This window comes from Panthera onca, chromosome F1, assembly GCF_046562875.1.
Source record: "Panthera onca isolate mPanOnc1 chromosome F1, mPanOnc1 haplotype 2, whole genome shotgun sequence".
Classification (NCBI taxonomy): Eukaryota; Metazoa; Chordata; class Mammalia; order Carnivora; family Felidae; genus Panthera; species Panthera onca.
Window position 1 is genome coordinate 33312149 of NC_138355.1, and position 11907 is coordinate 33324055.

The 11907-nt window shown below is 49.3% G+C and overlaps 1 protein-coding gene across 6 annotated transcripts in view; it reads right to left on the reverse strand.

The window, feature by feature from the left end:
• Positions 1–11907, reverse strand: part of VASH2 (vasohibin 2) — a 41220-nt gene that overhangs the window by 26186 nt on the left and 3127 nt on the right. For all 6 annotated transcript variants that reach the window (XM_060643857.3, XM_060643856.2, XM_060643854.2 and 3 more), the window contains exon 2: positions 5057–5145. In XM_060643857.3, the coding sequence (XP_060499840.1) occupies positions 5057–5109 (53 nt within the window). In that variant the 5' untranslated portion in view covers positions 5110–5145. The remainder of the gene's footprint in view (positions 1–5056; positions 5146–11907) is intronic.

An 11907-nucleotide genomic window follows, 5' to 3' on the forward strand; every position in this document is an offset into this window, starting at 1 on the left:
CCCCAGTAATCCAGCAGAGGAAGCTGTACATTGATTTCTCAAAAGGATAAAGAAGTAAGGGGCTTTCCAGAAAGTGTTCAGTAGCCAGAAGGTAGCCAAGAGCCTCTTACTCCTCAATGTCCTGCTCTGAAAATCCAGTTTCTGACTCAAGCCCCCAAACAGCTTGGGTCTTTATAATAGCTATTTCAATCTGCTCTGTATTCTGTTTAGGGGAATACATGTCTTAGTTCACCTACTAGACTACAAACTCTGAGAGTTGGGATCATTTATTTATTATCTTTATATTACCCGTAATGCCTGGCACAAGCCCAACATATTCCAGTTAGCAAATATTATTAAATGCATGAGGAATAAATGAATACATGGGTAGACAGACAGATAGAAAAATGGGCAGATTGGTGGAAGGGTGGATGGATGAATGGAAGGAAGGAAGGGTCAAATTGATGAAATGGAAAGGTGGGTGGGTGGAAGGATGGATGGATAGATGGAAAGAATGAATAGAATGGAAGGGTGACTGATTGGAAGGGTGGATGGATGGACAGATAATAGAGATGGATGGATGGATAGAAGGAGTGGATGGATGGATGGATGGATGGATGGATGGATGGATAGGTAGGTGGGTGGCTGGATGGACAGATGGATGGATGGAATGGAAGGATGATGGATAGAAGGGTGGGTGGGTGGTAGGGTTTCTCAATAGCGCACTGTCTATGCAGCAAAGCTTACTGTGGAGACCTCACTTTAATTTCACTGGACTGATACTAGACAATGATTATGAAGCCTGAGAAGATGACACCATTACCCACAACTTGGGATTTAGCTGCTTGCCCAGAAAGTGTCAGGGACCGGCAAGCCTGCACCAGGTCATTCTGAAGGAGACCAAAGATTCCTTGATGTCATGCTCTCTGACACTGGATCTTGATTTTCTTCAGAGCCTGAAGAAAAGTTGCTTTACACATTTCTCTTTCCTGTCTCAAACAAAGTCCTATAGAAAAAGTGCACGTTGGGAAGATGCTAACAAACCATGAACTTGTAACCCTGGCAGCGTGCATGAGATCAGATGTGTGACCCTACAGTGGTACAGGCAGTGGCAGAAGGTGGCACCAAGCACCTAAATGCCCTGCACACCCTCTCTGAGGAGGGTGAGGATTCCCCTCCCAGCACAGGCATGCCTGACCATTCAGACACAAGCATACGTAAGAACTACCAGGCAGGGGGAAGGGGGAGGAGGAGCTCATTATAGGCAGATTCTGGGATCCATCTCTGGAGATTCCAATTTCAGGCTAACAGTTTTATTTATTTATTTATTTAAATGTTTACTTTTGAGGCAGAGAGAGACAGAGTGAGAGCAGGGGAGGGGCAGAGAGAAAGAGGGAGACACAGAATCTGAAGCAGGCTCCAGGCTCTGAGCTGTCAGTACAGAGCCTGATGTGGGGCTTGAACTCATGAACTGTGAGATCATGACCTGATTAACCTGACTGAGCCACCCAGGCACCCCCAGGCTACGATCTTAACCCTAGATGTCATTTCCAAGTCACCCTGTCTGGGACTGTTCTGTTGGAGGTTCCAGGGTGAGAGCCAGAAAGATGATTTTAACAAGCTCACCAAGCTGGAAATTATCAGCATGAGCCATAAGAACGGCCAATAACAGTACAGGCTTGCCCAGCTATTGAAAACTGCAATATAAAAACCCTTAGAGGTAAAAGAGAAAAACGAGAGGCTAAGCTCCCAACTTCAGCTCAGGTCATGATCTCACGGGTTCGGGAGTTTGAGCCCCCCATCAGGCTCTCTGCCATCAGTGCAGAGCCTGTTTTGGATCCTCTGTCTCCTTCTCTCTCTGCCCCTCCCCCACGTGCACAAGCTTGTGCATTCTCTCTCTCTCTCTCTCTCTCTCAAAAATAAATAAACATAAAAAATTTTTTTTAAATAGTGAGATTCCTGGTGTAGTTAAAGTAGAATTCAGTGAGTAAAAAAATCTATTTATATGCCTAGCTTTCTTCCTTTTCATAGATCTAATCTATACATCTAGCATGTAAAGTGAGACAAATCCATAATAAAATAATAAAAAATTGCCTGGCCTTCCTTGCTCAGTTCCTTACAGCTATGAGCTCCAGAAAGTGAGCTGGAGAAGAGAGCCTCTTGTAAAAATCACCTTCAGAGGGAGAGACTTACTGAGCCTGAGCTGATCCTCACAAGGTCTCTCCCCATGCAAAGAGCTTAGGGGGCACCTGTCTTTCCAGAACCCCATGCAAGATCCACTTATGGCTAGCATTCTGAAGCTGTCAGAATCTGTCCTCTCCTATCCCCAAATGAGCCCGTCTATAGTCAGGGCTGGCCTGGTGCCCAATCATGTGTTCCTGTGTCCAGGATAAAGCAGTAAGAAGTCCCAAGGAACTAAATACAAGCATCGTATTGTCCTTTGCTGTACTGCCCTTCATAGAAATGATGGGGTTTTGTTTTTGTTTTTGTTTTTTTACAGACTGAGGGCTTGTGGCAACCCTGCGTCAGGCAAGTCTGTTGGCACCATTTTTCCGACAGCATTTGCTCACTTTGTGTCTTTGTGTTACACCTCGGTAATTTTCACAGCATTTCAAACTTTTTCATTATGATTATATTTTGTTATGGTGACCTGTAATCAATCAGTGATTATGCCTCAACTGAAAGCTCAGATGATGGTCAGTATTTCTTAACAAGAAAGGCTTTTTATTTTATTTCTTTAAAGTTTATTTATTCCGAGAGAGAGAGAGAGCACAATCGGGGGAGAAACAGAAAGAGAGAGAGAGAGAGAGAGAGAGAGAGAGAGAGAGAGAATCCCAAGCTGATTCTGCACTGTCAGCACACAGCACGATGCAGGGCTTGAACTCAGGAACCATGAGATCATGGACCTGAGCCGAAATCAAGAGTCAGACACTTAACCGACTGAGCCACCCAGGAGCCCCTAAAACTTTTTAATTAAGGTATGTAGATTGTTATTTTAGACAGGTTACTGCACACGTAATATACTGACTATAGGGTGGTGTAAACATAAGTTTTATATGCACTGGGGAAACAAAAACTTCACTTGATTCGCTTTACTGCCACATTCGCTCTTTTGCAGTGGTCTGGAACCGAAACCGCAAAGGTCTTCGAGATCTGCCTGTGAAAGTGTGGTCAGAAGAGAAACCACAGAGGCCACACTCTGCCTTCTTTGTGTGGTGGCTCCAAGGGCCAGGTGACCTGGAGCGCAGGATCCCGGCAGCTTGTTGGGTGCTCTCCCTCTTCCCGCCCTCTCTGCAGTCAGCGATCAGGTCAGTGACCAGCATCACGGGTCAGAGAAGAGAATGAAAAAGCAGATCTTTCAAGGCAACAGTGAAAACGTGGCTGAGAATGTGCTGCAGGGCTTACAGGGAGACAGAGCCTACGATATGTAAGGCACATGCAAATTTGCCCCTGTCAGGGCATTCCCAGCCGGGATCATTCTCTTTCATCTCTGGCTGGATGATCCTTGTGAAGACAGCTTCCTAGATAGAAGTGGGGAGCCAGGGGCCCCTGCATGGCTGACTGGGTTAAGCGTCTGACTTCGGCTCAGGTCAGGGTCTCACGGTTCATGAGTCTGAGCCCTGTATCGGGCTCTCTGCTGTCAGCACAGAGATCCTCTGTGCTCTGGATCCCCAACCCACTCCCCCTCTCAAAAATAAACTTTAAAAAAAAAAAAAAAGAAAGAAATGGGGAGCCGTTCTAATTTCTGTCACCTTCTGAAATGTTCTGTGAAGAGCCGGTCACCTCCAGGAAGGCTTAGCTCTTTGGGTCCAGGTCTACTCTGGTAGGGGTTTATGCTCTGGACCACATGGAGCTCCCCAGGGGCCCCAGTTTGGGGATCAGCACCAATACCAGATACCCTGCTCAGGGGTGTCCGCGTCCCCTTCTCCTATTGCTTCAGGATTCCACCGGGAAGATGTCATGCAGGGGAGTTCCTCATCTGTGACACAGGACCCGAGAAGCTAATGAAGTAATCTGCCTGCCCAAATGAGCAGCAATCGGTGTTACTCCCCTCTGGTATGTTCTTCCCTTCAGAGAAGACACAAAAACCCACAGCCCCGATTCTTGCCGATAGCCCAGAGAGGAAGGGCCTCTTCCGAGGCACGTGGAACACGTGTGCAGTGTCCCAATGAAATCTTTTCTGCTGAATTCTGTCTTTAGGGAGGAAGGACAGAGGTCATCAAAGAATTGACTTCCTGGACAATGTGCTAGGGGCTAAGGGGTCTGAGGCCGGCTTAGCTCTGAGATGCTCACTGACTCGAGCAAACGGTGTGTCCCTCCCACAGACAACTCTGTCAGCCAGCTCCCATCTGATTCCTGTCCCTGAAAAAACATCAGCAGGAGCCAGTGGCCCACCCACCTCTGCCCCCTTGTTCTTACGATGCTGCTGGTACGGCGCACAGGACGGATCTAATCTTGGTTACGAACAACCCGAGCACACTGGCGGAGAGAAGGACCCAAGTCCGGCTGGTCTGAATCCAGCCTGGACCCACTGGGCTCCTCGGCACCTTTTCAAACTCACCCTCATCCCAGAGCCCCACGTATTCCTGTAGAAGGAGGCAAGGCCACCAGTCTGCCAAAGGCAGTGCCAAGTGGGCCTCTTCCAGATTATGAGTGGTCAAGATGAAGACAAAAAAGTGAAAAGGAAAGCAAAAGAGCAGAAAGAAGCCCAGGAGGGAAGAAGGAGGAAGACAGACAGTAGAGGAAGACAGAAGGAAGGAAACAAAGATGACCGAGGAGGGGAGGTGGTGAGACAGGAGGGGAAGGAAAGAAGAGGGGATCCAGGGGGCCACCGCTGCCTCACTGCACCTTGCTGTCCTGGCCTGCACCTGCCTAAAGGGGGAAGGGTCTGACCACTGCAATTACACCCTCTATTATGGTGCTTTCTAGACACTCACGCTGGGACATCCCTTTGTGCCCGGCCTCACCAATCTTAGAGAGCATGTGCTGACCGACTGGGGACAGACCCGCCACCAGACTGGAGCTCACCATGCCCGTTCCCTGGCCGGGTCTGCCCAGTCCCTGGTTGGAAGGATACTGTAGTGTCTTCATGTAGTTCTGGATTGCCTGGAGCCAGTCTGGGATGGTCATCGACAGCCTGTAGTTTGGAACCTGGGGCACTGAAGGCTGCAAAGAAGTAGAGAGAACTGTTTATCAAGGAGATACTCTGGGGCCCAATTTCTGAGGGCAGGCACAGGACTGAAGGCACCAGAGAGCTGCTCCTGACAGCAGATGGCCACCTGCACAGGGCCCCCCAGACCAGCCGGTCCTTTGCCGAAGTTTTCCTTGTATGTTCCCTCCATACACACCTGCCCTGGGTCACTGTGGCTCTCTAGGGCCCTCAGCCTGCTTTCCCATGGAAGCCTCAGTGTCTCCTTGAAGCCAAGGACTATGTCCTATAGTGTCCCCCACTGAGCCTGGCCCAGGATGTTCACAGAAGTGCTCTGTTAACCCTCAGAGTTTTACTGCAGGGACTGCATGTTTTCCTGCATGGCTGGTATGACCCATTATGCTCAAGGGGACCACTGAACACAAGATGAATGGTACCCTGAAAAAATGCAACATGGCGCTCCGACGCGCCATTTCTCCTCAACACCACGCCCATCACGGCCCTTCTCTGAGTCTGGCCCACGTGGATTAGTAAAGATTCCCCTCACGCCCTGACTCTTCCCAGTTCAGTGCAGCCCCTGTGACCCGTAAGCCACCTTACCCTTTCACCCCTGACAGCTGCCAGTCTCCCTTTCCTAGTCTTGGTCAACACTCACCAGTGTCTACAACCGAGGGCACACAGTTCTAAGCTCTGTTGGGAGGAGAAAGGAGCAACAGCACGCAAGGACAGGAAAGGGAGAGGTAAGTGACTCTTTACAGGAATTTAGAGCTAAGACACCAGCTCTGAGACACCAGGCGGCTCTGAGCAGCCCTGCCAACGAGGCCCAGAACAAGAAAGGGCAGGGGCTTCCAATCCAGCCACTCCTGGGAGGCAAGGGATGATGCAGTGCGTGCTTTATTCCCCATTTCTTAGGCTCTTAAGCTTGGCCTCAGGCTCCAGTGAGCAGTGCCACCGCCAGGAGGGAAAGAGGAGACTCCTCCAGGCGTAAGCCACTTAGGGAGGAGCAGAAGGGGCCCCAGAGCGGATTAGTTCATCCTCAAGAAAACAGGGAAAGGGAGGCCCTGGGGATTTAGTGCTTAGCTGATGGAAGGTGGAGCCGCCGGTGGAGAAACTTCTTGGGGACAGCGCCGGGCAGCCTGGCCGGGCACCAGAGCCAGACCCCGCTGAAGGATGTTCCCACCCCGCCCCCTCCCCCGGCGCGGTGCTCCAGGCTCAGACCCCACAGGGATGCCGCCCCTGGGCCTGCGGCAGGTGCGAGTGGAGGGGGCTCTGCCATACTTCTCCACCGTCCACACCTTTGGCTTCATTGACTTAAAACGCTACTTGGCATTCTTTTCCTCTCAGTGCCTCTCTTCTCTCTTGGCTTTGCAGCTGACTTCCTACTCGACAGCAACTGCCCCTTCAGCAAAAAGGAAACTAGTCCCACGCCCTACTTCACAGCCAAGGTGCTGAGTGTGAGTGCGCCCCCGGGAGGGAATGTAGGAGGTGCGTGCGCATGCTTGCACAGCTGTTCTGCAAACTGCATTTTGTTTACAACGTATCAACTCAAGCCACATTCCCGTCTCGGAGAGTAATTTTTCCGAGCAAAGTGCTCCAATTTGACCATTTGCTTACATGACCCTCCCACATGCCCACACGTGCGCGCGCGCGTGCGCGCACACACACACACACACGGAGTCAAAATATGGAATGTATCCTTGTATTTCTGCCCTTACAAACGCTAGAGTCAAGCTTGTCGTTTTTTGCAGTAACACCTACGGATCGACCCATACCTGGAATTCTGTGTAAGACTGTGCCAGAGATTTCACAGGGAAGTGAGGAGAGAAGGGGAGATGTGAACATTTCTTTAGCACCTGCTACGTTCCAAGCTCTAGGCCAAGTACAAGGTGGTGGCAGGGGAGCACAGAGACAGGAAGGAGGGAAGTTATCCAGCATGAAGGCACAAGCATGTTTCTATACAGAAAAGTGCTATTTGTACCTACTTAATAGAAAAGATGGTAAGTGTGGGGAAATGTCCCAAAGAATCACCAGCCACCTAAGGGATCCTTGGAGGGGTGTCTGTTGGCCGGGGCCCCGCCATAGCCAGAGGGACTTGGTTCAGAGGTAGCTAGACGGGCCAACCACCAAATTATTTCAACTCCCCCAAGCCCAGCAGAACCCACGAGAGCCAGATGGTGGGGTGGGACCAGGTGGCAGCTGGTCCTCAGAATAGCAGCCCGGTGGCGCCCAAGGGCTTTTAAAAACAGCTGCCTGGTTACCTCAGCCCTGGCCAAAAGAGTGCAGGAGTGGCGGCCACATTCCCCAAGCCCCAGCTGGGGATCAGGGCTGTGGTGGGGAGAGAAGCCGAGACAGCTGAGGGGATGATGTCATCAGGCTACAACTCACCCTGCTGTCTGGGACGGCTGGCTGGGGCTCGGGCTGGGGGGCCAGCTCCCAGCCAGCATCTCAGGCCACCGATGCCCCCACAGGATGAGGAGTATAAGCCAGGTGGGCGCCTTGGTGAGTAATTAGGAGACAGACACAAGGCCCCAGTCCCTGCTCTGCCACCTAACTGTGGACCCTGGTCAAGCTGCACGACCTCTCTAAGCCTGTTTCTTTCCTGATAAAATTGGAGTGTCACCTACTTCAAACCTTCTGGGCTGACTGTGAGGATTATATGCCCCAATGTATAAAGCAGGCAACTTCAGGCTGGAGCCTGGGTGGCTGAGTCAGTGAAGCATCCGACTTCAGCTCAGGTCATGGGCTCATGGTTCCTGAGTTCCAGCCCTCCATCGGGCTCTGTGCTGACAGTGTGGAGCCTGCTTGTCACAGTTTGTGGGTTCAAGCCCCAAGTCGGACTCTGTGCTGATGGCACCCAGTTTGCTTAAGATTCACTCTCTCCCTTTCTCTCTGCCCCTCCCCCACTCATGCAGACACACACTCTCTGTTTCTCTCAAAAAAAAAAAAAACATGTAAAATGTAGTATATACATAAAATGGAGTATTATTTGGCCTTAAAAAATGACATTTTGACACAAGCTGTAACATGGATGAACCCTGAAGATATTATGCTAAGTGAAATAAGTCAGGCACAAAAGAAGAAATACTGTATGATATACCTCTTCTACAGTTGTCCCCCTTTATCCACAGGGCATACGTTCTGAGAACCCCAAGAGATGCCTAAAACTGCACAGAGTACCAAACCCTATATATATTCTACATTTTTTCCTACGCATACATACTGATGATAAAGTTTAATTTATAAGTTGGGCACAGTAAGGAGATTAGCAACACCAATCAACAATAAAATAGAACAAGTATAACAATATACTGCAATAAAAATTATGTGAATATCATCTCTCTCAAACTCTCTGTGTACTCACCCTTCTCGAGATATGAGATGATACAGTGCCTACATAATGAAATGAAATGGGGTGAATGACGTAGGCATTGTCATGTAGCATTAGGCTACTATTGACCTTATGACCGTAGGTCAGAAAGAGGATCATCTGCTTGCAGATCTCGGGTAACCATGGGTGACTGAAACCATAGAAAGGGAAACAGTGGATGGTGGCGGGGGGGGGGGAACAACTCTATGAGGTTCTTACAGTAATCAAATTCATACACACAGAAAGGAACAGGGTGATTGCCTGGGACTGACGGGAGGAAGGAACAGGGAGTTAGCATTTAATGGGTACAAAGTTTCAGCTGGGAGGAAGTAGTTCCCGAGGGGGAATGTGGTATTGTTGCACAACTGTGTGAATGTACTTAATGCATAGAACTGTACACTCAAAAATGGTTAAAATGGTAAATTATATGTTATGTATATTTACCACGATTTCTTTAACAGCCATGAAAAAGACAATGCACAAAAAAAATGCAAATAGTGAATCAATTTTTGGAAAAAATTTCCAAGCTCACTAATAATTCAAGGAATGCAAAGCAAAGCCACTGCTGAATGTCACTTTTCACCTCCAGTTAGCAGAGATCTTCTGAAATGCGGACACTCAATGCTGATGGGATGCTCTTATAAAGCGCGTTGGGAACATACATTTGTACAACCTTTTTATAAAATGTCCATGGCACGCTCCCTTTTTGTCCCCCCTCCTTGACGGATCCTGAGAGTCCCTCCTCACGGTATTTTCCAGCCCTATTTCACCTGAAACCCTGGCCTAGATTTTCCATGGCCCTTCCCCTCAAGGTTCCTGTCTCCTGCCTCCTGCAACCGGCCCTTCAAGCCGCTGCCCAGCTGATGAAGGTGGAATCCAGAGGGAAGAGAGCAAAACCAGCCTTTCCACACAGGTGCTGTGCCTGTGGTCTGGGGTTGGAGGTCCTGGGAGGTGGCGGACAGGGTAGTAGTGGCATAGACGGAAAGACAGGTGTTCTAGAATAATGAAACAAACCACAGGCAAGGCTTTTGTGGTCAGGCTCTCTCTCATCCCATTCTTGGCAAACATAATTACCTGTCCAAAGAATGCAAGGAGAAGTGATGTGAAGGGACACAGGTGTGTAACTGGCATCCCCACACACACGCGAAGGGGTAAAAGGAGCCAGGGAGGCAGCCAGAACGCTTAGCATCAGTAATCTTTAACAAGAAAGAACAGCAAGAAAGCAAAGCCTTTTGCTGCTCCTGTTCTGGAAAATATAAGTGCCTGTGCAGGTACCAGGAAGAAGAATCTTCTCTGGCAACTTGGAGAAGCATAGAACATCACTCATGAGCCCCGGATGGACCCCAGGCCCCTGCATCTGGGGCAGACAGGAACATGTTGATGGTGGTCTGGTATGGAAGTCCAAGGGTCTCAACCTTGGGCCAGGCAGGAAAGACAGACCACGGTTCTGAACCCAGGACAGAGGAGGAAGTGAGCTGCCCGAGCGAGCTAGCAGGGGGGCAGGCGGGGGGCCCTGACTGCATGCTCTCACCTCATAGTCTCACACTTCTTCACTCAGGCAAAGCTGAGTCCTATAAAAGTGAATTATTTCCCAATTTAGAAACAACATGAGAACGAGGCACAAAACCATGGGGTCTATAAGAAACCATTGTTGTTTCCTGTCGAATCCATGCTGGTTGCCCCTTGGAGAGTCCAGCTCCAGCCAGTCAAGAAAGGAGGAGCTGTTTCCTAGCACACTGTGCTGTTTTTTCTAGGCCAGCCACTCTCTCCACCTCTCCCTTTCCTTCCTCTATCATCCTCCAAGTGACCCTGCTACTTTCTCGTACTCTCCCTGAAAACCCTGGCTGTCACCTAGTCAGCTGCTGACTTGGACCCAACAACCACCAGAGGAGAGGCCTGCAGTCACATATTGAAAAGGAGGATTGCAGGGGAGGTGAGCCCCCCAGGTGGGGGCACCTGGACCTGTGAGCAGAACTTCCCACGGCTGCTAACAAAATGTCTCGCAAAGAAGGGTCATTCAGTCCTCCTCTTAAGCCTTTGGCACCTTCCCCTGTCCTTTTCTTTTGCTTCTTGGTCCATGTTCTTTTTTTTTTTAATTTTTTAAAAATGTTTTGATTTATTTTTGAGAGAGAGAGAGAGAGAGAGAGAGCACAAGCAGGGAAGGGCAGAAAGAGAGACAGACAGACAGACAGAATCTGAAGCAGGCTCCAGGCCCTGAGCTGTCAGCACAGAGCCTGTTGCGGGGCTTGAACTCATGAACCACGAGATCATGACCTGAGCCAAAGTTGGCTGCTTAACCGACTGAGCCACCCAGACACACCTTCTTAGTCCATATTCAATTGCCAAAAAAGGTTAGTCTCTCTGAAACTCTCCAACCCTTCTACCAGCCCCCACCACTCCTCTTCTGTCCAAAGTCCTCAGCAAGACACTGGTTAAAGGAGAAAAGGGCCCAAAGGACGCAAAGGAAAAAGTCTGCCAAGCTGAGTGCAAGAACAACCTTGTACCAGACAGGAGTGGCCCCCGGAAACAGATGTTTGGAAGCCAGCCATTCCCATCTGAGGACCTAGGTAGGGGTAAGGGTTTGGGAAACGTCAGGACCTGGGAGAGGAGGCATGTCACGATGGAGTTCGGGTGGAGAACCAGCTATTACGATGCAACGTAAGAGAGAGAAACGTTAGGTTCTTAATTTAGGTTCAAAACACCAAGGCCCATCCATGTTTGGCCCCAGGTTTTCCTGGCTTGGAAGGGGTTCTCCTGTGACTCTGGGTTACTGTGAAAGTACAATATGGTGTGGCTGCTATGTAAAAACAGGGTCTTGTTTTCTTTTGCTCTTTTTAAGAACACAACATTTAGCCACAGGTATAGGTCTCAGGGACTAGTAATCTGTGCTCTAAACTGCTCAGACAACATTTAGAATACTGTATTTCAGGGATCCTGGGCAGTTCAGTCGGTTAAGCATCCAACTCTTGATTTCAGTTCAGGTCATGATCTCACGGTTCCAGGGATCGAGCCCCACATTGGGCTCTGTGCTGACAGAGCAGAACTTGCTTGGGATTCTCTCTCTTGCTCTCTCTCTCTCTCTCTGCCCTTCCCCTGTCTCTCTCAAAAATAAATAAACATTAAAAAAAAAAAAGAATATTGTGTTTCATATGTATTTATTTTAGAGGACTGTCTGATGACAAACTAGCAAATGTCCTGGAAAGAGGATGAGGAAAGTGTTTTGAACTGCAACTGTGACACCTAAGAAACAATGAAAGGAGCTACCTGTGGACAAAGAACTAAAGGAAGATGCCGAATGACCAAATGTCACAGTTCTGAGGACCTGTTCCAGGGCAACTCTGTTGTCACACAGATCACTGGAGACCTGGAGATACCTGGGTCATATCAGCAGGGATTAAAGAGTTGGAAAGAA